Source organism: Agrilus planipennis, unplaced genomic scaffold, assembly GCF_000699045.2.
Source record: "Agrilus planipennis isolate EAB-ADULT unplaced genomic scaffold, Apla_2.0 scaffold180, whole genome shotgun sequence".
NCBI lineage: Eukaryota > Metazoa > Arthropoda > Insecta > Coleoptera > Buprestidae > Agrilus > Agrilus planipennis.
Window position 1 is genome coordinate 20,542 of NW_020442427.1, and position 26,813 is coordinate 47,354.

The following is a 26,813-nucleotide window of genomic DNA, read 5'->3' on the forward strand; positions in this document are numbered from 1 at the left end:
CGCCTCCACCAAAATTTTTAATATAATTATTTAATATTTTTAAATTACGCAGGTGTATCTTCATGAACATCTTAATTTCGACATAAAAACTGTGTTGTAGATTGTAAACTAATTAAAAACACAAAAATCCAGGCGAAAGCTAAATGTTGCAAAATATGCAGACATAAAGCCTGTGGTTATTAGGTACCCAATCTAGCTACAATATGCTGATGGTATAATTGCTAATTTAAACTTTTTTAAAAATGATTATAAATTAGTTACCTTTATTTATTCAGAAATTATAAATAATTTCACCTTCAGCGGTACTTCAAAATTACAAACCAAACAAGTTCTAATAGGCAATATTATAAACTTCGATAAGAACGTTTAACTTATCTACCTGGCTATTGCTTCTAACAAATAATAATAATAATAATAATGTAGGATTATCACAAAAGATTATTATTACAGTATCGAGAATTGTGAAATTGAATCAAATTAACAGACTGTTGAAGTTTAATTATTTTTTACCCACTTTCCATGTGCCTAACCCCAAAATTGGAATTTCCAAGCCATTATTCAATTTCAGCTTTGGTACTTGATTCGGGTTAACCATTGCAACAGCTGTATGTCCTGAAAAACACGTCCAAACGCGAATATGGTCAGAAGGTTACTAAAAATATAGCAAGCATATTATATTTATCTATAATAAATGGCATGTAACTAAATGTAACTTTCAGATAAATGTAGTATGTAACTGCATGTAATTTACAATTATGCATATCTATAATTGCTAGAATATCATCTTGTACTTTGAATGGTACAGAAAAAAAAATATAATTAATGCGTTAATGAACAACGGTCATCTATTTATTAATTTCTCCCTACCAAATCAATCATACCAAAATGTGGCTGTTTGGAAATTCCTCCATTTTCCCTTTTAGTGGGAGCTCATTCCACGGACTAACTGTCAAAAACTTTACTGCTACAGTCAGTGTTTAACAGTTCCTTAATTCTCATAAAAAAGTTAGATACACAGAGAAAATGAAAAAGGAAAATTTACTTAAGTATTAAACATGAACAGTGGGCGCGGCGGAAAAGAAAGGTTAGAAGCGTTCGAAATGTGGTGTTATAGGCGGATGATGAGGATATCGTGGATAGAGAAGGTTAGAAATAAAGAGGTATTGGAAGGAATAGGAGAACAGAGGACTCTATGGAAGTCAATAAAAAATAGGCGAGATAGGTTGGTAGGACACCTTCTCAGGCATGAAGGTCTAGTCAGAGACATAGTAGAGGCAGAAACAGGAGTTAATGGGGGGAATAGGAGAACAGAGGACTCTATGGAAGTCAATAAAAAATAGGCGAGATAGGTTGGTAGGACACCTTCTCAGGCATGAAGGTCTAGTCAGAGACATAGTAGAGGCAGAAACAGGAGTTAAGAGGGGTAGAGGTAGACTTAGATTAGATTACTGTTCGCAAATAGTTAAAGATGTGGGCTGTTCTAGTTTTAGGGAAATGCGAATTTTAGCTCAGGATAGGACAGAGTGGAGGTACGTGTCCAACCAGTCTTAGGACTGACGACTTTATGATGATGATGATGATGACGATGTTTAAAGCAATATTTACAATTTATCCCACTATCCCGTTGCTTAAGACATGTCAAAATTGAGATTATTACAAGTAACCTAATAAATTCTACTATTTCTACGGCAAATTCAGTCATTTACAATCGAAAATTTTCTCCGTGCATTCCATGTTACTCCAGCTATCCCATATTCGTTTATGGATATTTAGACTCTCCATAAGTAACTACTGACAGCATCTGTCATGGAATTTCAACTAATTCATTTACTAATTTGGCATAGGTACATGTTAAAATAGATATCGCATGAATGAAGCCCTTTTCATTCATGCCAAAATTTTTTCAACGCTACCAGATGAATTCAACATGTAAGGCTACAACTAACATTCCAATGTTGACATTTAATAATGGTAAGAAGTTCCCACTTTTCGGTTTGGGTACTTGGAAAGTACGTAAACAGTGTCTATGTTTGTCTTGAATTAAAATGTACTTTTCTTTTTCTAATTTGTCGTTCAGTCGAAACCAGGAGATGTAACGTGCGCAGTTATGTATGCCATAGACATAGGATATAGACATATCGATTGCGCTTATATTTACGGAAATGAGAAGGAAGTAGGAAGAGGTATTTCAATGAAAATTTGCGACAATACCGTCCAAAGGAACGAATTGTACATTACTAGTAAATTATGGAACACGTTTCATGAACCCTGCTTAGTCAAATCAGCAATAGAAATGACCCTTTCAAATTTAAGAATTGATTATCTGGACTTGTATTTGATTCATTGGCCCTTTGGATGGAAAGTAAGTTTATAATTCCTGAATGCCATCTCAAACTGAAATTTTCATATGAATTGAATTAATAATTTTGCAAAAGTTGTCACCTTTTCGCTTATAAGTCCGTTTTCTTCCAAAACGATAAAATGGTTTCCATTTAGAGCAATAATTTGAGAAAATACAGAAGGAAATAATGTAATATTAAAAATTGAAGAATACATATTGTGTTATAGGCAGGTGATGATCTGTTTCCAAGGACAAATGATGGAAAATCCATTTTTAGTAAGGTAGATTACGTGGACACCTGGAGAGCGATGGAAGAGGTGTGTAAGAATGGTTTAGCATTGTCAATTGGTGTTTCAAATTTTAATGAAAGACAACTCAATCGAGTTCTTCAAATTGCCAAAATACCACCAGTAACAAATCAGGTATAGTAGTTCGTAGATAGACAGCCGGTGTCTAATTGATGATGAAGAGCTTCTGGGATTTTCTGCCGTGGTCGAATTTTGATTGCAGACGTTTCGCCAGGCTTAATAGACGGCATCTTCAATGGTTGATGATGCAATGATTCAGCCGCCGATCATACATCTCGAAGCACTGAAAATGTAATATATATTAAGTATGGCGAAACGACTGCAATCAGAATTCGACCACGGCACGAAAGCCCAGAAGCTCTTCATTATCAAGTCAGGTATACTCAAATAATGGTAGACTACATTAATAAGCAAATAGACACTTGGATGATATATACCAATTGGTAAATAAATTCGCGTTGAGGAATGATGAAAGTAATAAGATAAATATTATGTTAGGTTAAAAAATGAGTATCTAAGCCACTATAGGATGGTAGTAGGCACTCGATGCTTAAAGCTAACCTTGTTACTTCCATTTCAACAATGAAGTAGAATGTCGTCATCTGTGGAGCTGCGCGCTCTCATTCTGTGGTTTAAAAAAGAGTCAGTTTGATTTGTTTTGATATAATTAAGACAAGTAATTTTCTCTTAGCGTTTTGGTGGTAATTAAATAGGTTCTGATAACTGCTATCTGTAGCTAAATGAAGTAGATATTTTGGACAAGGGTTTCACTAAAGTATGTACTTACCCAATCGAAAGTACTAAACGTGGATATCGATCTCGATATTCCGAGATCTCATGAGCCCACTACAGGCAGTCTAGGTAAATTACCGATCAAATCGAAAGATCTCATTAAACGAAATTATATTTAGCATTAACTGATGCATTTCATAATGTTAGACAAGGTCTTAGTATGGTATCTACGTACTTATCTAACTGATTGGACGAGATAATTTACATCATTTAAGACGACTAAGGTGAGTTCTTTGGACTTTAGATCGAACTTCATCCTTATCTTACTCAAAAAAACCTAACGGAGTATTGTAAATCGAGATTCGTTATGTTAACTGCATACAGCCCTCTTGGATCTCCAGACCGTCCGACGTATTCAGCAGATGAACCAGAATTACTAAAAGACAAACGTTTGGAAGAACTTGCAAAAAAGTATAACAAAACACCAGCTCAAGTATTGTTAAGATATCAAGTACAACAGAGACGTATAACGATTCCCAAATCTGTAACTCCTGCCAGAATCAGGGAAAATATGGAAATATTTGATTTCGAGATATCTAAAAGCGACATGGGATATATCGACACTTTTAACAAAAACCTGCGATTTTGTGCCTCTCTTGAGTAAACTGTTAGAAAGTTAAAACAATTGTTTACTGATGGTATATTTTTTCAGATCAGTTGGTCACGAACATTACCCTTTCACAGTGTCTCCTTGTCCTTAAATTAAGGTGTCGAGAAAGGAAAAATAGCAACCATAAGAAGCTTTAATGGTGATCGCGACTGTAACATTAAAACAATCCATTTTATTATTGATTTCTTAACTTTTGTAATTTCGCAACATTATTTCCTTATCACAGTTCTATTATCATCAAAGTAACATGACGATAAATAATATTCCATTTAGTTTTCTAATCAATTAAAAGTAATAAGTCACCCAAATCAGTTGTTATTTTCTAGAAAGCTTTTAATGTTTATTGATGGCTAATCTGCAATCAATAAATTAAAGAATCATCATCATAGGGTCTTCAGCGCACATCCACGTCTCCCTGTCTCGGAAATTAGAGCAGCTTATATCTCTGAATCATTTAACAGTAATGTAATCGATGTCTATCTATCTCAACCCCTCATAACTCTTGTTTCTGTTTCTAATATGTCTCTAACTAACCCTTTATATCTGAACATACCTCACCTACTTCTTATTGACTTCTATAACGTCCTCTATTCTCCTATTCTTTTTAATGGCCCTCGAAAGTTTGCCAATCAACAAATTGAAAAATTGATACGTCTCATTAAAAAAATATATTCCCTCGTTGATACCAAAACTAAATAATTCAAATACTGTATGTACAAAAGCAAATTATTCATATGCTGTACGCTGGAACAACGAAATCCGTAAGGAGTGTTAACACTGATGTTCAAATCCAACAGCAGGAATTTGCTAAGTGTCACTTTGTTTGGTACATATCCTAGATTTTTAAAAATATGGCACTAAAGGTATGTAGTTTATGGTTCCCTGTTTTAAATATGTATTCTACATTCCACATTACCCGGTTTAATATGTTGGGATGTATAGGGCGACATTACTGTGGAAGTCAATAAGATATAGACGAGATACGTTGGTGGGACACATTCTCAGACATGAGGGTCTAGTCAGAGACATATTAGAGGCAGAAGCAGGAGTTAGGAGGGGTAGAGTTGGGTTAGATTAGATTATTGTTCGCAAATAGTTAAGGATGTGGGATGTTCTAGCTTTAGGGAAATGCGAAGTTTAGCTCAGGATAGGAAAGGGTGGAGGTACATGTCCAACCAGTCTTAGGACTGACGACCTTATGATGCTGATGATTACTTTACTGCTATTAATACGAGGGTGGATTGATAAGTTTCCGGCCTAACCAAGAGATGACGCCACTAGGCCTACCTTGAGGTGACATTCTATAGTACCATCCTTGGATAGCTTGTAGCTATAGTTTCAGCCCGATCTCCTTGCTAGTGTAGGTTTGACAGCACGCTGAACAAGACGCCTCTGTGGTTTTCGTAAAAATGGAAAAGCAGGAAAATCGTGCTGTCATCAAATACTTTTATTTGAAGGGGTTAACGCCGAAGGAAATTAAAAAAGAGATGGACTCAACACTGGGGACATCCTCCCCGTCATATTCAACCGTTAAGCAGTGGGTTTCCGAGTTTAAAAAGGGTCGTGTGAGCACCTCTGATGGGCCTCGCTCAGGACGCCCCGTTGAGGTCACAACTCCAGATATGATCGAAAAAATTCATCAAATAGTGCTGGGAGACCGCAGATTGAAAGTGCGTGAGATAGCTGAGACCTGTAAGATGTCATATGAACGTGTGCAACATATTTTGCACCAACATTTGCATATGGAAAAGCTCTGTGCAAGATGGGTGCCGCGTTTGCTAACAGTCGACCAAAAATTGATTCGAAAAAACATTTCTACCGCAAATTTGTCATTGTATAAGCGTAATCCAAGCGAATTTTTGCGTCGATTCGTAACCGTTGACGAAACGTGGGTCCACCACTACACTCCTGAAACCAAAGAACAGTCTAAACAGTGGATTGGACCAGGGGAACCAACTCCAAAGAAGGCAAAAACAATTTTTTCGGCGAACAAGGTTATGGCTACTGTTTTTTGGGATGCAAGAGGTATTATATACATTGATTACCTTGCAAAGGGTAATACTATCACTGGTCAATACTACGCAGACTTATTGCAACGTTTGAGCCACGAGGTGAAAATTAAACGACCTCATCTGGCGAAGAAAAAAATCTTGTTTCATCACGATAACGCACCAGCGCACACGTCAATCGTTGCGACGGCTAAAATCAACGATCTAAAGTTTGAATTGATGCCGCACCCTCCTTACTCTCCAGACCTAGCCCCGAGTGACTATTTTCTGTTCCCTAATCTCAAAAAATGGCTTGGCGGTAAGAGATTTGCGGACAATGAAGAAGTAATCGAAGCTGTAAATGGTTATTTTGAGGAGCTTGACGAATCAGTCTATAGAGATGGCATTAATAGACTGGAACACCGCTATGAGAAATGTATCAGCCTTGGAGGAGATTATGTTGAGAAATAAAAAAAAAAAATTTTTAAAAACCTTGTTTTTCTTGGTCAGGCCGGAAACTTATCAATCCACCCTCGTACATTCCTTAAGTAACTATTGACAGCATTAAATGTCATGGAATAGACAATTTGTAAATATAGTTACCCAAATTGGTTTTAACATTAGTAAACTATCCTGCATCCTTTTTGTAATGAAATTGTTCACTAAGGGTACTTCATTTTGGCCAAATTTCTCTCACTATTGTCGCATGAGTTCGACTTGTAATGTTAAAACTGACATTCCACTGTTGACGTTTAATAACGGAAAAAAGTTTCCAGTTCTTGGTTTGGGAACGTGGCAAGTAAGTTAGTATGCATTTTCGGCTATTATTTAAATTCCACTTTCGCAGTCGAAAGCAGGAGATGTAACTAATGCCGTAATGCATGCTATAGAAATAGGATATAGGCATATAGATTGTGCTCATGTGTATGAAAATGAAAAGGAAATAGGAACGGGTATTTCGATGAAAATTTCTGATAGAACTGTGAAAAGGCACGAATTGTACATCACCAGCAAATTATGGAACACTTTTCATGAGCCCTGTCTAGTCAAACCAGCTATAGAAATGTCCCTTTCGAATTTAAAAATTGATTACTTGGATTTGTATTTGATTCACTGGCCCTTTGCGTGGAAAGTAAGTTTATAATTATCTACAAATGCTTTGAACTGTAGTCTCTACAATTTGCACGATAATCCTATCAGAATGACAGCCACAACTCATGTTGTAACACGGGTTTATACTAACATTGTAAATTCTAGACAGTTAAAATTATTCCTTTGTTCCCTAGGGTCTTTCTTTCGATAAGTATCTTCTCTTTCAAAATTTATTAAAACTGGTAACAAAACCCATCTTGATAGGGTTGGCAAGCAAACTTGATAAACTGCATGAATTGGAACTTCCAATATTATAATTTTCCAGCAAATTAATATATATATATATATTAAAGGCAGGTGACGATCTATTTCCAAAAACAAACGAAGGAAGAATTATTTTTAGTAAAGTAGATTATGTGGATACTTGGAGAGCGATGGAAGAAGTATGTAAGAAGGGTTTAACAATGTCAATTGGTGTTTCGAATTTTAATGAAAGACAGCTAGATCGAGTTCTTCAAATTGCTGAAATACCACCAGTAACAAATCAGGCAGGTACTTAAAAATATAAGGGTAGATGATAGTAATGTAGAGTGATTATATCGAGTGGTGGTTTCAAATTAGAGGGAGTGGGCCATTGTATTAGATACCCCATAAATTTTTAATTTTAAAATTATGTATCCTCTATGTGAACCGCGGACCGGCACTGTTTATATCGATTAGTTGAATTTATGCTAAATTGGATAACGTTGAAGTTCAACAAAGGAATAAAGGAGGTTCTTAATAAAATAAGGAAGACATTGAGAGACAAATACCGAAGTTTCGTGTTGTTTAGTATGTTTTTGACATTAATAATTTATCAGTTTAAGTGGTTTGTACGTCACTGATAGCAATGAAAAACTTATTTATAAGTTTTTGAAGATTTAAATGAAATAGGTAGCTGTTTTGACTTCCTCAAGAATTCTTAATAAACTTATAATTCCTGATACGAATTGGTTGAGCTTCAGATTGAACTGCATCCATATCTTACTCAAAAACATCTGACTGAGTATTGTAAATCAAGGTCCGTTACGTTAACTGCGTTTAGTCCTCTTGGATCTCCAGGTCGTCCAAACCAATCAATAGGCGAACCCCAATTATTAGAGGACAAAGGTTTGAAAGAGCTCGCAAGGAAATATAACAAAACACCTGCGCAAATATTGTTAAGATATCAAGTGCAACAGGGACGTATAGTGATTCCCAAATCTGCAACTCCAAAGAGAATTAAGGAAAATACGGAGATTTTTGATTTCGAAATATCCAAAAATGATATGGAATATATTCACACTTTTAACAAAAACCTGAGATACCGTGCAGGCATTGAGTAAGCTCCAATAATTTAGATCATTGACGCCATTAGTGAAACATCTTTTTCCAGATCTACTGATCATGAACATTATCCTTTTAAGGCAGTTTCTTGCGCTTACTAAATTAAGATATCGATAACGAAAATTGGTAACTAGAGGATGACTCAACAGTATTATTACATAGCGAAATTGTACGAATAAAAGATTGAATATCATGATCAACTTTTGCCATTGTGTACCACTTTGTTGTAAATTAGAACAATAAGTAATTGGTGGATTGCAAGTAATGAGATTTTTAGTAGATCATGCATACTTCGTTTACTTTCTGTAGCGATGTGACCTTCAGTTTGACCGGCGCAAGGTAGAAAAGAACAGCACTAGGCCAGAAAAGGAAGGAGACAACTCTCGGCTAAACACTTAACCGTTGAGGAGCGTATAATCCGTACAGTACTGCACGGAAAAATTGACCATTTTATCCACTATAATTGCATTGCTCAAATGTGCTGTTATTGGTACCATTTACTACTGAAAATATCAACGAGACGTTTATTTATATTTGAAGACATATTAAAGGGCTTTAACGCTTGTTTTCGACTCGCACTACTATTCATGATTGAACAAAACTTTTGGCAGGTACTGTATGAAAAAGTATGTTTAATAAACAAGAGTCGAGGGTATAATGAGCTTTTTTCTCCCTACCTGCGATTTTGCCAGTGCGCAACTAAGACATTGGAAAGGGAAAATCGCTACAGAAAGTAAATGAATTATACTAAACCAGTAAAAGTTATTATAGGTGTTTCATTTAACTTCAGCATACAAATAAACTCAAGAGCAAATTTTATCATCATTATCTTTATTGACCACGAAATGTACAGAAAAATATATAAAATACAGTATCTATAAATATAATACACGTTGTTTTTTAACATAAGCATTGAATAATAAACACATTTAACAAGCCCACTCTCAGTCTAAGTTTACCTTTGAAACATTTATTTGTTCTTTGATCATGTAATTATTATTTAAACAATGTTTTGCAAGATTCCGACCAACAACCAGTACAAATAATAATATTTAAATACGATAAGGAATACAACTTTGTTACGTTTTCTTTCTTGAAGTTCCCATTGCTAATTCTTCAATTCAGTATTCATCGTTGAAGGGATAGTGGGGGTGTGTTGTAAACCTGCAAAGTGAAACAAACAAAACCATTAGAACAAATGAGCGTTATGTTGTGATAAAGAGTCAATTCATACTTTACGATTCTCTCAAAAGTGATACTACATTTAAATAACGCAACTGCCAGTATTGAAGGTTATTATTCCTTATTGCGATGTGAGCAGCTTTTGGCATTAGTTTTTTGACTTGTTCCTTCTAATCCTGTGAGACTCACGGTTGCAAAGATATTTACAACAAACGCAAATTACATCCTTTTTTCAAGTTAAATGGGGATTGCAACCCCATCATCATCTTCATAAGGTTGCCAGTCCTAAAACTGGTTGGTCACGCACCTCCACTCTTTCCTATCCTCAGCTAATATTCGCATTTCCCTAAAACTAGAGCATCCACCATCCTTAACTATTTGGGAAACTTTAATCTAATCTAGGTCTACCTCTACTCCTCTTAACTCATGTTTCTGTCTCTAATATGTCTCTAACTAGAGCTTGATGCCTGAGAAGGTGTCCTATCAACCTATCTCGCCCATTTTTTATTGATTTTAATAGAATCCTCTGCTCTCCTATTCTTTCTAATACCTCTTCATTTCTAACCTTCTCTATCAATGGTACATTAATTCGTCTGTAACACCATATTTCGAACGTTTCTAACCTTTTCTTTTCCGCCTTACCCTGCTTCTTCCGTCTCCTATCTTTATATTCGCTCTTTCCCCACTTTTTTTTTCGTTGCATACCAGTATTTTTGTTTTATTTTACTGTTTTGTCAATACCGTTTCCATTTTATTAAAAGCTATCTCTAACTCCTCCTTGCTAGATTGCAACCCCAACAGAAAAAAATTTTGCGTACCCAAAATGTTAACCTAATCCCTTCTTCAAAAATTTAACCAATAAAAGTTACTCTAGTTAATCTGTTTACTGAGAACACGTGTTCGCACACTTCCAATGTGATCATTAATAGGAAAGGTAGAAACACATGCCCATAATGAATAGGTTTTGTGATCACTAGGGTAGGTTCCTTTTTAGTTTAATTATTTATTCCTATACCATAGTCTCCGTTTTCTAGTTAACCGCAATATTTTGACCATCTCATGACATTGACTCCTTACCATCATCAAATGATTTGTTTTTTATTTTACATTTCTACACATACGCATGCACTTACCATTGCCACAATATTATTCTACCATTGCAGTCGAAAGAGTCGATATACTTAACATCTTCTGAAGTCAGTTGAAAATCAAACACGTCAATGTTCTCTTGAATTCTCTTCTTGTTTACCGACTTTGGAATGGCTATTAGACCTCTTTGGAGTAGATATCTGATGATAACTTGTGCATGGGTTTTTTTGTACTTGTCACCGATGATTTTTAGTTTACCGTCATCCAATAACTTTGGATCGTCTGGTTTTGCCCATGGACGATCAGGGGCTCCAAATGGACTGTAGGCGGTAATCGTAATTTCTTTTGATTTGCAGAATTCGGCAAGTTTCTTTTGATTCAAATACGGATGACATTCAACCTTCGCAGAAATACAAAAGTATAAGTAGCAAACAAACTATTTAAGTTCTTAACTCGTCGATGTTTTTGATGGTAAATGATCTAAATTTAAAAGAGGTACACTGCGTATGCCCTAAATGAAATCGATTTAATTTTGATGAAATACTTTTGGCTTAATCGTATTATTTTTCTTTAGCGCCTTTTCTGCATGATAATTGATAAGTCATCAGTTCCAGTGCCAGTATCAATGTAGGCAGATACATAGCTAAGGTGGGCCCAGGCTCATCAATTGAAACTCCTATTCCATATATTACCTCACCCTAAATATTAACTTCGTCTGATACAAATGTAAAATTCAAAAGTTTAGGACGCTTGGCTTATTGCAAAATTATGCGACGTTTTTATTTAAAGATGGAAAAAGAAATATTACTTTGTCCAAATTCAAGAACATTTTATTTTCGATGAAGGTGATATTCTAAATTACTTACACAAATAAACATGGAGTCTAAAGCATTGTTTACTTTTCCCGTCTTGCGGAGATAATAGATATAGATACTAAATATTATCAGGGATCTCAAGGTGTTTTGATTGTACTTAATGAGGCCCGGTGCAAAATGATATGCAGGTTAAACATACACTAAACCGAGGAAATTTAAAAGAAGCACCTTGGTTGTTAGATACCTACTTATTTTACTTCCTTTTCCATTTCTTAAACGTGTTTGTTTTTTTATCCTCGTTAGTTAAAGGTAGCTGAGGGTATGACCAGTTTATTTGAAGAGAACAAAAGAAATTAATTTATAATAAGACCTGTTGACAAGCACTTCACCTATTTGAGCCAAAAATATTCCTTCAAAGAGATGCAAACTAAGCAGAATTTATTATTATTGGAATGAGGTGTTAATAGGCAATACAACATACATAGAAGGTATCACAAAGAGAGTCTTTACGTCACTCACTTGATTGGTAACTGGTACAACTGTAGTCAATTGGAGAAGCCTTTCGATTTGTTTTCTATTAAAATTGGATATTCCAATTGATTTGACGAGCCCTTTTTTGTAAACTTCCTCCATTGCTTTCCACGTATCCACATAATCAACACCCTCTGGAACGACATGACCGTTTTCGTCTTTTTGGTATGAACCATCATCTCCTGGCTGCAATGAGTTTATTATTCACATGTCAATTAAATTGATAAAATTATCACGAGTGTCTAACTACTTTGACGATAATAGCAATTATGGCTTGGGTAATTCTTCTAGTAATCAGTATTAGATAAAGCTTTTTGGAGAGAGGAGACTTTCCTCTGCAAAATGATACTATTCTTAAATTTTTTAAAACGTGCTATTGATCGCAATTCTTGATTGAAGGGAACCCATTTGAGTTTCAAAATTATTCACTAAAGAGCTTGATTTTTATAGGCAATTCTCTTCAAACCTTGTATGCGTTTGATCAGATGGATGAAAGGATTTCTTCATACCTTAAAATCCATGGGAGCATGCATTAAATACAGATCCAAATAATCTAATCCCAGAGCCGTTAATGACTGTTTAAGTGCTGGTTCTACAGCTTCCGGTTTGTGGAAAGTACACCACAGTTTGCTGACAATAAAGAGGTCTTCTCTTTTGACAACTTTCTCATCAATTTTTGCCTTGATCGCTTCACCGACTTCCTTTTCATTTCCGTAAACCCAAGCGCAGTCAATATGTCTGTAACCGGCGTCTATTGCATCCTTTACTGCTTGCGTTACTTCTCCTGGTTTTGACTAAAATAGATAACCGACATTTCATAAATATGTGTATGAAAATAGAATTGTTCTGGGAAATCGATTGTTTCAGTTGCTACTCTTTAGAATAAGCAGAACATTTTTTTGCTGTGTTAAGTTCGCTTTAATGTATACGCAGTTATACAAAATAAATGTGGAAATTTCCCTAAAAAGAACCTGTAAATAATATGTACTGAATATTCATTGATTCACGTTTTATCAATGTAGCATTTTACACTTCAATTAGTTTGTAGCATGCTTGAAGTAATTTGTGGAAATGTTTTCCCTTAATGATGGGAAATACGTCATACTTATCAGGTCTTAACGTTAATTGTTCAGCTGCAAGTAATAACAAAAAAGCAACTACTTATGTAAAAGTGTAGAAAAAAGTAAAATTGTCCAACTAACCCTAATTTCATTTTATTAATTATACAAGACACAAACACAATGTTTAGTTGGGTACAAAATATTATTTACTGTAAAATCCATAATAATTATTAATTATAATACAGTAGAGGTGGAGAAATAGTATCAGACAATAAAATTACTATTGTAATTTTAGAATGAATTGAAAGAAGTATAAATATTCATAATTAAGCATTTTGTGCTTGTTTGTTGTGTAATTATGAAGTTAAAAGAAATTAATAGCCCCGATTATTTAATTTTGTTGTTATCTGTTCCAAGTTTTTATAAATTACTGAGTTATTTACATTCATTTAGAAAAAGCATAAATTCACCGAGGGCAAATAAAAATTGCAATCCAAACAATAAGTCACTGTATAATAATGTAAACTTTGATAAGAACGAAAATGTGCTATTTGAAGTATAAGAAAGTATTAAAAAATCGTTAACAGTGTTTTAAATTATTACTGTTTTTAACTAAAAAAGAAAAGTGGAATATTGTTAGCAAATCGAGAAAAAAATTTAGATTTAGAAAACCGAAAATTGTGAAATTTAATCAAGTACATTCTGTGCAACAAAGTTAATTTTTTGTTGTTTTTGGTAAAAGTATCACATCTCACTCACCTTCCATGTGCCTAGTCCAAAAACGGGAATTTCCAAACCGTTATTTAATTTCACTTTTGGTACTTGATTCGGGTTAACCATCGTAACAACTTTTTTACCAATAACTGCTAATAAAAGAAAAATACGTCCAAACGGATATACGCTTTGAAGGCTACTGGATTGTATGTAGTACGTTTATGTAATTATATACTTATCTATCCATATGTTGTGTAATTTTGCCTGTTTGTGACTGCTGCTATGTACAGTATCTACCTACATAAACAATTCAGCAGACTATAAATACGAACACCGGCTATAGTTTGATATGGAATAATCGATAACACTGTTTCAGGTGATTTCGCGAAATCAAAATTGAAAATTGTCTACTTGACTTTTTACTTTGAAACATTGACACCTGACGTAGCTACCTACCTACCCTAGATTTTTTTTTTTTTTAATATAATAATTCAAAGAGAAATTTTTAGCTTTAAATAAAATGGACGTGGTACTGACAGATCAATACTGTATGAAAATAAATAAAAGTAAAACTAAAATACTGATATGCAAGGGAAGAAAAAGTAGGGAGAGAGCGAATATAAAGATAGGAGACGAACAATTAGAAGAAGTGGCTGATTTTAGATACCTAGGAAGTCAGATAAGTGAGGATGGAAGGAGTAGTAGGGATATAAAGCAGAGGATAGCGCAGGGTCGTGTCGCCTTTAATAAAAAGAAGTCACTTCTATTCGAAAAAGGTTGTTAAAGGTGTATGTTTGGAGCGCGACGTTGTACGGGTGCGAAACATGGATAGTGGGAGCGGCGGAAAAGAAAAGGTTAGAAGCGTTCGAAATGTGGTGTTATAGGCTGATGATGAGGATATCGTGGGTAGAAAAGGTTAGAAATGAAGAGGTATTGGAAAGAATAGGAGAACAGAGGACTCTATGGAAGTCAATAAAAAATAGGCGAGATATGTTAGTAGGCCACCTTCTCAGGCATGAAGGTCTAGTCAGAGACATATTAGAGGCAGAAACAGGAGTTAGGAGGGGTAGAGGTAGACCTAGATTAAATTACTCTTCGCAAACAGTTAAGGATGTGGGCTGTCCTAGTTTTAGGGAAATGCGAAGTTTAGCTCAGGATAGGAAAGAGTGGAGGTACGTGTCCAACCAGTCTTAGGACTGATGACCTTATGATGATGATGATGAGAGAGAAATTAACTGATGAATTTTATCAATCATTCTTGTCTTTAGATACAGGTAAATCCATTTTATTTTTGTCCATCAAGGCGTAGCTAGTTGTCCTAAAATTTCTCAATTGTCGATTATAAGTCGCTTATCAGCCTAGCTGTTTTGTGTATTACCAGAATGACGTCAAAGAACCTTTTGACTTTATTATTTCTGTGATATCTACCAGTTTACCACCGCTTTCCGTTTTCATATCGATCCTAATTTATATTATAAATTTAATCAGCTTACATAGTTTTGCAATACATGATAGTGTGAGAGGGCAAACAAAGTTAGGTGCCTATATTGGATTTGGAACCGGTATATTTACTCATTTGGTGTAAACAGTTTACCTATATTTAGTACAGTACAGTAAAGCAGGACTGGACTAGCTAATAGTGTTAGCCTCAGTGGCTCTCTCCCAGAGAAGCTAAAAACGTAGCAACATTAAACATAAGCTTTTAATATCTCACAACCTATAAGCCCTAATGTTTTAAATTCCATAACTGATTCATTTAAAATCTCAATAATTCTTGAGTTTAAACCACCATGACCTCACAGCTCAAACGTTTTGGTCTCCAAAAGGAAAATGGGTAGGTACCTAGCTGAAGGTTATTAAATTTTACCATATCATCCCCTGTCCCGAACGTACGATTATTCCTAATATCAAGGACAAAGGCAATGTTAAAATCCTTAAGGAATAAAGAAATTTCGTCTCAGAAATTAGGGTAGGATATTTTGTACTTTAAGTAGAAGTACGATAAAATATCCATTTTTGGAGTTGTGTAGAGCAAAAGAAGATTAAGACTGTGTAGCATTAGTTAAGACCTTGAAAATTCGGAAAAATAAATAATTATTAACATATATTAATTTCAAAACTAGGACATTCAGTAGATCATCATTCTTTATATCCTTTCTGCTCCTTCCGTCCTGACTTCGTTGATACCTAAAATCTGTCACTTCTAATTTTTCGTCTCCTATCTGTATATTCGCTCTTTCCCTACTTTTTCTTCCCTTGCATACCAGTATTTTTGTTTTACTTTACTGTTTTGTCAATACCGCTTCCATTTTATTTAAAGCTATCTCCAATTCCTCCTTGATAGATGCTAATACTTCTATATCATCTGCAAATCTAAGCATACTAATCTTTTGCCCTTGCACATCTATCCCTACAGTTGTACCGTCTTTAATGATATTGATCGCGTCTTTGATGTATAGATTAAAAAGTAGCGGTAACAGTGTGCATCCCTGCCTGACTCCCTTCCTAATATTTACTTCTCTACGTTGCAGCCCCAGCTCTATAACTGCCTGTTGCTCTTTATACAAACTAAGTATCACTCTTTTATCTCTGTAACTTATCCCATCATAATTTAACTAATGCAATGATTAATAATAAAATTCCTTTTGAAATTGCTGGAAACACTGCCTTTATTAATTGAGACAGACTGTACGTTGTCAAGATAGGCTATCGATGGATGGTACGATATTTGGTATCTGACAACTCTAATCGAAAATGTATTATACATCTATATAATATATGTGTTAGGCCCGAAGACCGAAAACGCTCAGTGGCCGGAAAAAACGGCCACATCGCGTTCTGGCTGCCTTCAAACGCACAGAATGCGTTCTGGCTGTTTTTCAACGGTCGCAACGCGTTCTGGTAACTGTTAAACAGCCGGAACGCGTTTTGTCAATTGTTGTCGGGTATACAGTTAAAATTTGATTTTTTTTCAACTATTTAATTAAAAAAAAAACGCTCACAACGCGTTCTTAATGTTCGACTTGTATTATTTGCCGCTTTCTACCTGCGTACTATGAGATTTATATTGTACTTTTAATTTCAATCCATTTTTCAGTTTTTAGGAAACAATTCAATTATTGACAACACAACTATAATTGGATACCAAAGATGGGTTCGGTTTTTCTCGCCGAATCATTTCAACAATATTAAATTTCTTATAATTGTTTTTCTGTTCTAGGAAGAAAGTTACACTGAACACTTATATTGTGGAGCATATGATATACGAATGAATGAATGAAAAAGCGAAAAGTTATTCATTAAACAAATGAATTTCGACTTATTTTTTACACATTTAACTTAGTGTAGAGTACAACGCAAACTTAAATTCATGCCTTTTTTACTTTATTAGAAACGATTTAATTTTTGACAACCACAATTAAATACAAACGGGTTTTTCGAACTTTCAAGTACTTTATATAGGTATATTACTTATTTTTACAAGAACTGTTTGAATGACATTTCGAATTACATAATTCTCGTTTCGTATCTGATACAAACTTGTTATTGGGGAAAAAACAAATGCATATCGACTAATAATACGGTTATTGTCTCCAATATTTTTCATCATTTGTTGTTATTCTGTACAGTATTTTACCCGAATTTAATTCACTGCAAATGTTTGGTACATGGTTTAAACCGAGTAGCAGAAGCTGTTGTTGCGGTTGGAATACCCGGAGGTAAATAAATTGATTTCAAACGTAAAAAAAGTATTTATTAAAGCTCCCTTGAGAGTACAACATTATAAGGAAAGGCTAACAATATAAGTGTTCAGTGTAACTTTCTTCCTAGAACTGAAAAACAATTATAAGAAATTTAATATTGTTGAAATGATTCGGCGAGGAAAACCGAATCTATCTTTGGTATACAATTATAGTTGTGTTGTCAATAATTGAATTGTTTCCTAAACTGAAAAATGGATTGAATTTTATATGTTTTATATAAATCTCAACAACAACAGGTAGAAAGCGGCAAATAATACAAGTCGAACATTAAGAACGCGTTGTGAGCGTTTTTTTTTTTATTTTTAATTAAAAAGTTGAAAAAAAAATCAGATTTTAACTGTATACCCGACAACAATTGACAAAACGCGCTCCGGCTGTTTAACAGTTACCAGAACGCGTTGCGAGCGTTTAAAAACAGCCAGAACGCGTTCTGTGCGTTTGATGACAGCCAGAATGCGATGTGGCCGTTTTCTCCGGCCACTGAGCGTTTTCGGTCTTCGGGCCTAACATATGTATTTGTGTGTTCGTTTCTTTTTTCTTATTCGTATTATTTCGTAAATCGGCGTCGTGCTTCGACATTCCTTTGTGTCGTTTATATAAAAACACTGAAACATAATCATTGTTATAGACAGTATGCCGTGTGGTGTACTACTTTATTTAAAACGATATAATTTAACACAACGATTGCGTATCAGCTGGATGTTTATGTGAAGATAGAGTGATGGATTGCCGTAAAATGCGGTGATCACATGATTTTAAAGTTGTAATGTTCTATGGGAAAATTTTCAACGTAAAAAATAGGCGTCTGATAACGTTTTGTTGTTTTGTATAGCATTTATTTATAAGCATTTAAGAAACATTGCATTTGTTAATAAATTATTAATTAGGGAAGGCCATACTTGCAGTAAAATGTAACCACTTTGGGATTGGAAACATGTCTGTTTACTGAGCTTTTTGGGAATGGGATTTAAACGTTTTGTCAGATACAGAATAAAACTCTCGTTTTCTTTTCTTCATATTTCACATTTTGTCCCTTCATCTTTCCAACAATATTTATTTTCATTGCATTTGTTCCCCGTTCTAAACCTTCCTATAATTCTCATATCCTTTATTTCTTCTCAAATATTGTGGTCTTATATCTTCCTAGCAGTCTTCCCACAGTCACCCTCTCACCCCTTCTGCATATTTCGTCCTTTGTAAAGTCACGCCCAAATTGGGAACGGTGTCTTGACCATCTATGTTATGTCGCTAATCGGTTAATTATTAATCTTATTTACCCGATTATAATGTAATTTAATTATTTAAGCGTGACTGGGGGTCAGGTACTAAAATTATGCGAGGGCAAGTTTGAAAAACAATAACAACTTTATTATGTAAATATAAAATGATAAAGGAAATTGAAATAAAACATTTACAAAAAGGATCTTTCCCTCAATGTAGATCAATACCCAAAAAAGATAAGTCTGCTTTACTTACATTGACAGGAGCGTCGCAACCATCATCGCCCAGGGGTAGTGTCACCAACACTCAAAATTTGCCACCTAGTACTCCTTTTAAGGGTAGACTTTATCCCTTCGCGTTCCGGAATCGACTGATTGCGAATCAACCATCGATCCCCGTCCACGCGCTAAACTTTTTGATGAACCAGTGAATATTTGACCACAGTTCAACGTGGGTCATTCACTGGTTCCAGAAGTTTCTCTGGTCTTGCTGATCTAATGACAAAAAACGACGAAGTCCTTACTGATGACTTCGCGAAGTTCAGTAATTTTCCTATTGACCAGAGCTATCGAACTAGCGTCAAATTCCGCTTGTAAAATAGATAATTTTTTTTTCACTTGCCGCCTCGTTGCTGTGTAATGCCAAATATGCTTATTTTGCAAGTGAATGAACTCGATATACGTTTTATGAATTTGAAAAGAATAACAACGTTATAATTATAAAATATTTAATTAATTTTGAAATATGTTTTAAGGTCTAAAATGGTTTTTTGGATTTCATTAAAATTTCACTGCGTGACAGTATTCTTCTCAAGTCTTCTCTCTTGTCTCCTCATCACATCTTTTCTTTATCATATTACCTATATCTATTCATTTAATTCTTCATTCCATCAATTTGTCTTTACGTATATCATAATTTCTTCCAACGCTGTTTTTCTGTCTTTATGATATCTGTCTTTTATCCCAAAACCCATGTTTTTTTTTTCCATATACATATCTTATCTTACGTCTTCTTCTTGTAAACTCCAACTGACCCTCATATTTGATAGGTCTCCTGGTATTCTCCACGATTTCTCCAAATTTCGTTTCCCTTGTTAACATACATTCCGGAGTGCCTCCACCCAATTTTAACATCTATTTTATGTGATTTTTATAATTTAATATTATATATTTTCCATCTCATACAAGATAACGCTTCGTACTATTGCGCTGAATAAACTCATCCGTTTCTAATCGTTTATCCAATTCCCCATGTTTTCTTTGTTATTTTTTCCCATTAACAACATCCTGTAAGACTGAGAAGGGTTTCGATACGTCTTTCTCGGGGTTTCAGGGGATTTTAAGTCGGACTTCAAAAAGAGCAAATCGAAAACTTTTCTGGGCTTTTTTTTTGGATGCGTCTAGAAATTTAATTTTAAAAAATTGATAAGGTGTTTGATGAACTGAAGTTTGCTCTGCTGATTATTTATAAGGAATTTGAACTGAACTACATATAAGGCAGTTGCAGCGTCGCATAGTGATAACTGTTTTCCAAAATCGATAAACATTACTGGCCTTTCTTGATGGATCTCGAAATTTGGTTTTGAAAAGTTAATGGTTTAAACAGGTTATAAATCGGACTTCAAAAAAGCGAGCTGTAACGTTGCAAGGTGACGCTTCTTTATCCCAAAATCGGCAAACTTCAAATTTTCGTGAATATTTTTATCGTAACTAAAAAAAAAAAAAAACTACAACTTGTTTTAATTATCTTCTGAAGGTTTTTTAATATTGTTTTTTTATTTATTTCAGGATAATGGAAACAGCCTGAATTTCGCACTCATGGAAGCAAACCAGAGCCAGAGATGCATATGTTACGAACCCAATGGAAATATCGAAGTCTACCAAAATATCAGAACAATTAAACAATTAGAGACGGTCTTTTGATGGTAAATAAGGCTTCTTTTAACTTTTACTTGGTTTAAAATTTTACAGACTTTTCATTGTTTCTATTTTAATTTATTTATTATTAGCGACCCGCCCCGGCTTCGCATGGGGGTAATCATAGACAACCCCTGAACACAATAAATATACTACAGAATGTCTTTATATACAACATTCACAGTTTTTTTGTCATTAGACAATACAAATAGGCCTCCCGGTCGGTAGCGCCGCAACCGCTATGTTTGCATTTTAAATCTGTGATATCTTCGAAAATATTCATTTAAATTACATGTTGTAAAGGGCCATATTGATACATATTAATGCATAATGTATTTAAGTACTTAATTGGATAAGAATTAATGCCGTGTTGCTTAAAATCGTTTCGTAAATAACTCATTATTTCTTATAAAAAGTAAAGGATAAACAATGGTTATTGTGGGTTATCCCTAAGAGATAGACATATACTATCACGGACTTTTTTGTAGATCTTTTTAAGATGTACAATACTTTAGTACATTATTTTGATCTATCTCGTAGGGTTCAGCCAGCTTTTGCAAAGTAAGCGCAAAAAAATGTGTTTTACGACATCACATTGGAAACCTCTAAAATTATCAGGGTTTCACTACTATATTATGCATGTATTATAGATATAATCCTTACTCTTGAATCACTCTATCCACTAAAAAAACCCGCATCAAAATTCGTTACGTACATTTAAAGATCTAAGCATACATAGGGACAGACAGCGGGAAGCAACTTTGTTTTATACTATATAGTGATAAAGCGGTTTTATTAATACTGTTTCCTTTAATTTGTTTTCACAGGACAACGCCAATGGGCCAACTCAAAAATTATCAGGATAACACTTTAAAGAATGGTGAAAAACTGATTGTGAGAGGGCACCGAAGTCTGCTCTTTTTTTAGGGTGAAAGAGTAATTGTGAGACAGCATCGAAGTCTGCTCTTTTTCATGGTTACAATGGATTATATAGGACGTAAAAAAGGTGAGCTAATTGATTGCGGCCTCAAAACTAGATGCTCTGTTTCCAAAATTGACAGAACATTAAATTTTTGCGGGGTTTTTTGATAAGTATTAATTTTGGAAACACATAAAACGTTAACCACGTCGTAGTCTGCTCGTCCTCGTGGTTCAAGTAGATTTTAAGTCAGACATGGAAAAGAAACTTAATTTCAAAGAACTGGATTTTGTATTTTCTAAATCTTAACTGATTGGAAATGTTTTAATTTTTTTATTTTACTAATGCAAGACATTGGGAGCAGCCTGGACCGCATACGCAGCGAAGCAGGACTCCGGGATCCGAAGACTTCCGGGCCTGATGACTCCGGGATTGGAAGACACCGCGCCTCCAGGATCTTCAGGTACGATAACTTCGGTCAGGATCAGTGATGGGCATTGAACCCAATGGAGATGTCGAGTCTATCAGATCCACCCCTAGGGCTTCGAATGATGACCTAATAGGGCACCGAGGGACCATTTCTTTGATTGTAAGATTTATTTGAAAGCTATATATATTATTTGCATTTATTTATGTTGATGCTTTTTTTTTAGAAATTATTTCTTTTAATTGCTTAAACTACATTTAAAGTTTTGTTTTCGTTTTATTTAAAGGCATTCCTTGTTTTAAATACTTATAAACTACTCAATTTAGTTTTTTCTTTTTATTTACTTTAACACTTTTTGAAGGTTCTCTTCAATTTAACTTACTTCATATTTCTTATTTATTTAAAATATCTACTTCTTTTTGTTAATTATATGGACTTTTTAAAAAATAAATTCACTTTATTCTAATCATTTCTTTTTATTTTAATTTAATTAAGATTTTTATTTCATTTACATTAATTTGTCTATTTAGTTTTCATGTTTGTGTTGTTTAAGGTTTTGAAACGGACTTGAGAATGTTAGCTTTAGTATATCCAAGTGGTAACTTCTTTCATAATATTGATAAAAACTCATATTTTCGCGGACTGTTTTAGTGTTTTTGGAAATTTCATTGTGAAAAACTGAAAGAGCCATTAATGAATTGAAGTCCACTTAATAAAGTAAATTTTTACTTTACTTTTACACTTAATCTTGAGAAACCCAACATTTTTTAATTACTTTTCTAAAGCTTAATTTGTTTAATTTTTTTTATCCTTCTTTTTATTTTACATATGCAGAACATTGGATATAGCTTGAACCGAACACTCGGTGGAGTTACTCAAGGTCAGTGATGGACATCGGACTCAGTAGAGATGTGGAGTCTTCAAGGACATCAAATCAGGTCCACCACCAAGGCTTCAAATCAAGATATACACCCAGAGACAGACATTGTTAATGTATGACTTCCTGACATTTTTGTACACTTTAACTTTTGTAGATTGTTCCAATTTATTCATATTACTGTCCTTTTTTAAACTTCTTGTTTTACTGCTGTTTCTTTTAGTTTTTCTTTTAACTATATTAGAGAGAGATCCTTATTTTTCTTTTATTTACATTCCTTAAACTTTTCTAGAAAAATTCCTCTCATTCACTTTAACATTTGCAGATTGTTACAATTTATTCATTCATACTGTTCTTTTTTAAACTCCTGTTTGACTGCTGTTTCTTTTAGTTTTTCTATTAACTATATTATAGATAGATCCTTATTTTTCTTTTATTTACATTCTTTAAACGTTTCTACTTTCCATTTTTAATTTACTTTTAGATTCTTGGCTAAACTTCTCTTTATTTTTTATAGTAACATATCGGGACCAACCACAGCCCCGCACCCGCCAGGACATACTGGTACTTCAAACCAGGACGTCGTAGAATCAGGCTGGTGTACTGCGGGATCGGAACACTTCGGGCCTGGGTTTTGAAGACATCGAGGCTCCAAGAAGAACATAGGACATCAGGACATACAGAACTTCAAACCAGGATGTCGAGGGACTAGGCCGGGTGTCTCCGGGATCCGAAGACTTCCGGGCCTGATGATGACTCCGGGATTGGAAGACACCGGGCCTCCAGGATCTTCAGGTACGATAACTTCGGACTTCCAAGACATCGAAGTTTGATGATCGTGAGGTATGAAGATCTCGAAATTGGTAAGTCTGGGGAGTTCAAAGACTTCGGGGTAAGAAGTCCGCGCACTTCGGGATTTCCGAGGTTGGAAAATTTCGGGGATTGAAAACATCAAAATGTTGATGTTTTCTGTCTCCGAAAATTTCAAACTCGGAAGACTTCGACGTGCGAAGCTCTCTACCTCGAATCTTTCAACTTCACAGTCTTTCCTGTTTCGATATCTTTAATCCTTGAGATCATTAAACTTCGAAATCTTCGAAATTCGATGTTTTCGTACTTGGTACTCTGGATCCTGGAATTGAGGGGGGCGATCGGCCGGTACCGCGAGGGGCCGGTCGGTCAACGGGGTGGGGCGAAACGGGGGGCGGGTCGCGGGCCAGGAGGGCCCGAAATAAAATACAGGGGGGTGTATATGTATTTATAATTAATAAATAAGTATTAAATATTAAAAATAACAATTTTTTCATTTTTTCGAGTCGTGCTTTCGAGTCGTGCATCCCTGCGTTGGGCGTTTTTGTAATTCGAAGACCGTGGGGGACAAGGGTCCCCTGTTCGAGCGCGGGACCATTTTTAGCAGGATTAAATACCCCCCAAGTGGTAATTGCCACCTTTCAATGACCAGAAACATCCTCCAAGTGGTTAGGAGTACCTTACAACAACTTAGATCGTCATTCACAGGCTCGACTTATGCCTTGTCAAACAAGAATCAACATCAAGTTGTTTAAAGATAACCATATCTGCAGATGATGTGGTACAAGTGCCACCTCTGCAGAGAGGGTTACCTTCAAACCCCTTGACGGTGTTCCTGATTGGGAAGGGATAAGTCTTACCTACCAGTGACGATCGTCGTTGTTGAAAGGGGTTCCTTACCATTGGAAGATGTACCAGCCATTGTACGATGACTCTTACCCTTGGGAGCTATTTGCACCCGTTAGAAATGGTCCCCTGTTGCCGACGAAAGCGATGTTGTTCCTAAACTTTAATAAAACATGTAAACAATGGTTAAAGTTAAAAGAGTTACAGTATTTACTAAAATGAATAAATGTAAAAGTAAAGAAAACACAGTTTTAATAAAAATACATAAATCCTACCTCTTCTTAATGTCCTGTTGTTCCTAATGTTAACCCACTAGTAGAAACGGCTCCTTGATGTTGACGAAGATAATCCCGCTATGAATGCTGTCCTTTGAGAAGAAAAATGGTCCTGAAGTTGGTTTGAAGTCCTTACTGCTTGTAAAAGAAATCTAAAGTTACTAAAGCAAACAAAATATATATACTTATGGAAAATAATAGAGATAGGGCAGTTACTAAAATAAATAAATCAATGTGAAAAGAAAAATAATTTCTAAAGAAAATAAATCAATTCTACCTCTCTTTGAAGTCCACGTGATCTAAAAGTTGGTCGATTGCAAATGTCGTTCCTGTTCGCTGACTGGACTGGAAGACGTATCTGCAATAATGTAAAGATTTAAATTAAAGAAATAAAATGTCTAAAAAAAGGTAAGTAGCTAATAAGAAAGGAAGAAAGGTTAAATAGTCCTAAAATAAGATCTAAAATGTATAAGAAGTGTAATATTATAATAATAAAGATTTGAATTAATGTAAAACAGAAAGATTATTTATTTTAATTAAAAAGAATTCTAATAAAATAAATAAGTAAGTTTGTTCTACAATAGTCCTATATAAAACCAAAGGTGAATAAAAAACATAATTCTTACCATTCCTTGAAAAGTCACTTCATCATTTCTTGAAGAAGATCTACATTAATGTTAAACAGAAAGAAATTATTTGAATAATGTAAAGAAGTAAATTTGTTTTAAATAGACCTAAAAGAAGATTTAAAATGAGATCTAAAGTGAATAAGAAGTATAACTCTTACACACCTTGAAGTATCATCCCCTCATTCCTTGGATTAGTTCCTTTGTGATGTGCTCCCTGTAAATAAAAAATGTCAAAATTACTGTAAAACAGAAGTAAAAGATTTCAGTAAAGCAAAGACATAATTTTATTCAATAATAGAATTAAAATAAGGACTAAAGTGAATAAAAAATATAAGCCTTACCGTTCCTTGAAATGTCATTCCCTCATTCCTGTGATTAGTTCTTTTGTGATGTGCCCCCTGTAAATTTAAAAGATCAAAATCTAAAAAAAAAGAAGTAAATTTGTTTTAAATAGACCTAAAAGAAGATTTAAAATAAGATCTAAAGTGAACAACAAGTATAACACACCTTTCGAAGTATCATCCCCTAATTCCGTGGATTAGTTCCTTTACGATGTGCACACTGTAAATAGAAAAGGCCAAATCAAAAATATGAACTTACAATCAAATACCAAAAACAAACGTCACATTGGGGTGCATTTTCTACGTCATTTCAAAATTATTAAAATATAAAATCAGTTTTATCAGTCAGGAAGAGCACATCCAAGCGAATAAAACGATATCCGCCGAAATTCCAGAAACGTATTCCAAATTTGCCAAACTGACACGCCAAAATGTGAACTTCAAAACAAATTAGAAAAACAAACGTCAATTTGGGATGCATTTTCTACGTTATTTAAAGGGTAATGTAAAGCCAGTGTGATCAGCCAGGAAGAGCACATCCTGACAAAAAAAACGGTATGTCCAAAAATTTCATTCACCATTTCTAAATGGGCCAAATTGGCACGCAAAATATGAACTTATAGTCAATTATCAAAACCAAACGTCGATTTGGGGTGCATTTTCTACGTTATTTAAAGGTTGATGCAAAACCAGCTTTATCAGTCAGGAAGAGCACGTCCCGGCGAATAAAACGATATGCGGAGAAGCTCCAGAAACGTCCTCTAAATGTGCCAAATTGGCACTCAAAGATGTGATCTTTCAATCAATTTAGAAAAACAAACGTCACTTTCGGGTGTATTTTCTACGTTATTTGAGAGTTGATAAAAAACCAGTTGTACTAGTCAGGCAGAGCACATCCAG

General features: G+C 34.6%; 4 protein-coding genes and 1 long non-coding RNA gene across 13 annotated transcripts in view; 2 read left to right on the forward strand and 3 right to left on the reverse strand.

The window, feature by feature from the left end:
• LOC112906313 (aldose reductase-like) overlaps positions 1 to 3,553 on the reverse strand; it is a 14,974-nt gene extending 11,421 nt beyond the window's left edge. Inside the window, exons 1-2 of one of the 2 annotated variants that reach the window (XM_025980236.1) lie at positions 3,437 to 3,553; positions 515 to 612 (exon numbers count right to left, since the gene is read on the reverse strand). In XM_025980236.1, coding sequence (XP_025836021.1) covers positions 515 to 595 — 81 coding nt within the window. In that variant the 5' untranslated portion in view covers positions 596 to 612; positions 3,437 to 3,553. Of the gene's footprint in view, positions 1 to 514; positions 653 to 3,436 lie in introns of both variants that reach the window. The other variant, XM_025980235.1, reaches the window with a different exon arrangement.
• Positions 1,645 to 5,112, forward strand: LOC108740566 (aldose reductase-like). The gene is made up of 5 exons (XM_018474925.1): positions 1,645 to 2,009; positions 2,078 to 2,362; positions 2,569 to 2,763; positions 3,686 to 4,041; positions 4,094 to 5,112. The coding sequence occupies exons 1-5, from the start codon at positions 1,872 to 1,874 to the stop codon at positions 4,140 to 4,142; spliced, it is 1,023 nt and encodes a 340-aa protein (XP_018330427.1). The 5' UTR covers positions 1,645 to 1,871; the 3' UTR covers positions 4,143 to 5,112.
• A 1,408-nt stretch (positions 5,113 to 6,520) lies between these two features.
• Positions 6,521 to 8,849, forward strand: LOC108740565 (aldose reductase-like). Of its 2 annotated transcripts, none has more exons than XM_018474922.1 (5): positions 6,521 to 6,838; positions 6,887 to 7,171; positions 7,485 to 7,679; positions 8,136 to 8,491; positions 8,546 to 8,849. In XM_018474922.1, the coding sequence occupies exons 1-5, from the start codon at positions 6,608 to 6,610 to the stop codon at positions 8,595 to 8,597; spliced, it is 1,119 nt and encodes a 372-aa protein (XP_018330424.1). In that variant the 5' UTR covers positions 6,521 to 6,607; the 3' UTR covers positions 8,598 to 8,849. The 2 variants fall into 2 exon arrangements, with proteins under 2 accessions (XP_018330424.1, XP_018330425.1); XM_018474923.1 differs by having other exon boundaries at positions 6,521 to 6,834.
• Positions 8,850 to 9,585: 736 nt separating this feature from the next.
• Positions 9,586 to 14,194, reverse strand: LOC108740567 (aldose reductase). The gene is made up of 5 exons (XM_018474926.1): positions 13,934 to 14,194; positions 12,623 to 12,907; positions 12,102 to 12,299; positions 10,812 to 11,167; positions 9,586 to 9,660 (listed from the first exon to the last, which is right to left on the reverse strand). Exons 1-5 carry the CDS (start codon positions 14,012 to 14,014, stop codon positions 9,618 to 9,620), a joined length of 963 nt encoding a protein of 320 aa, XP_018330428.1. The 5' UTR covers positions 14,015 to 14,194; the 3' UTR covers positions 9,586 to 9,617.
• Positions 14,195 to 24,256: 10,062 nt separating this feature from the next.
• The window catches only part of LOC108740569, a 123,119-nt gene continuing 120,562 nt past the window's right edge, over positions 24,257 to 26,813 (reverse strand). For 2 of the 7 annotated variants that reach the window (XR_001938362.2, XR_001938361.2), the window contains 7 exons: positions 26,080 to 26,133; positions 25,914 to 25,993; positions 25,735 to 25,786; positions 25,570 to 25,609; positions 25,221 to 25,301; positions 24,944 to 25,078; positions 24,257 to 24,829 (listed from right to left, as the gene is read on the reverse strand). This is a non-coding gene — a long non-coding RNA (uncharacterized LOC108740569). Of the gene's footprint in view, positions 24,830 to 24,943; positions 25,105 to 25,220; positions 25,302 to 25,569; positions 25,610 to 25,734; positions 25,787 to 25,913; positions 25,994 to 26,079; positions 26,134 to 26,813 lie in introns of all 7 variants that reach the window. The other 5 variants (XR_001938359.2, XR_001938358.2, XR_003232255.1 and 2 more) reach the window with 4 other exon arrangements.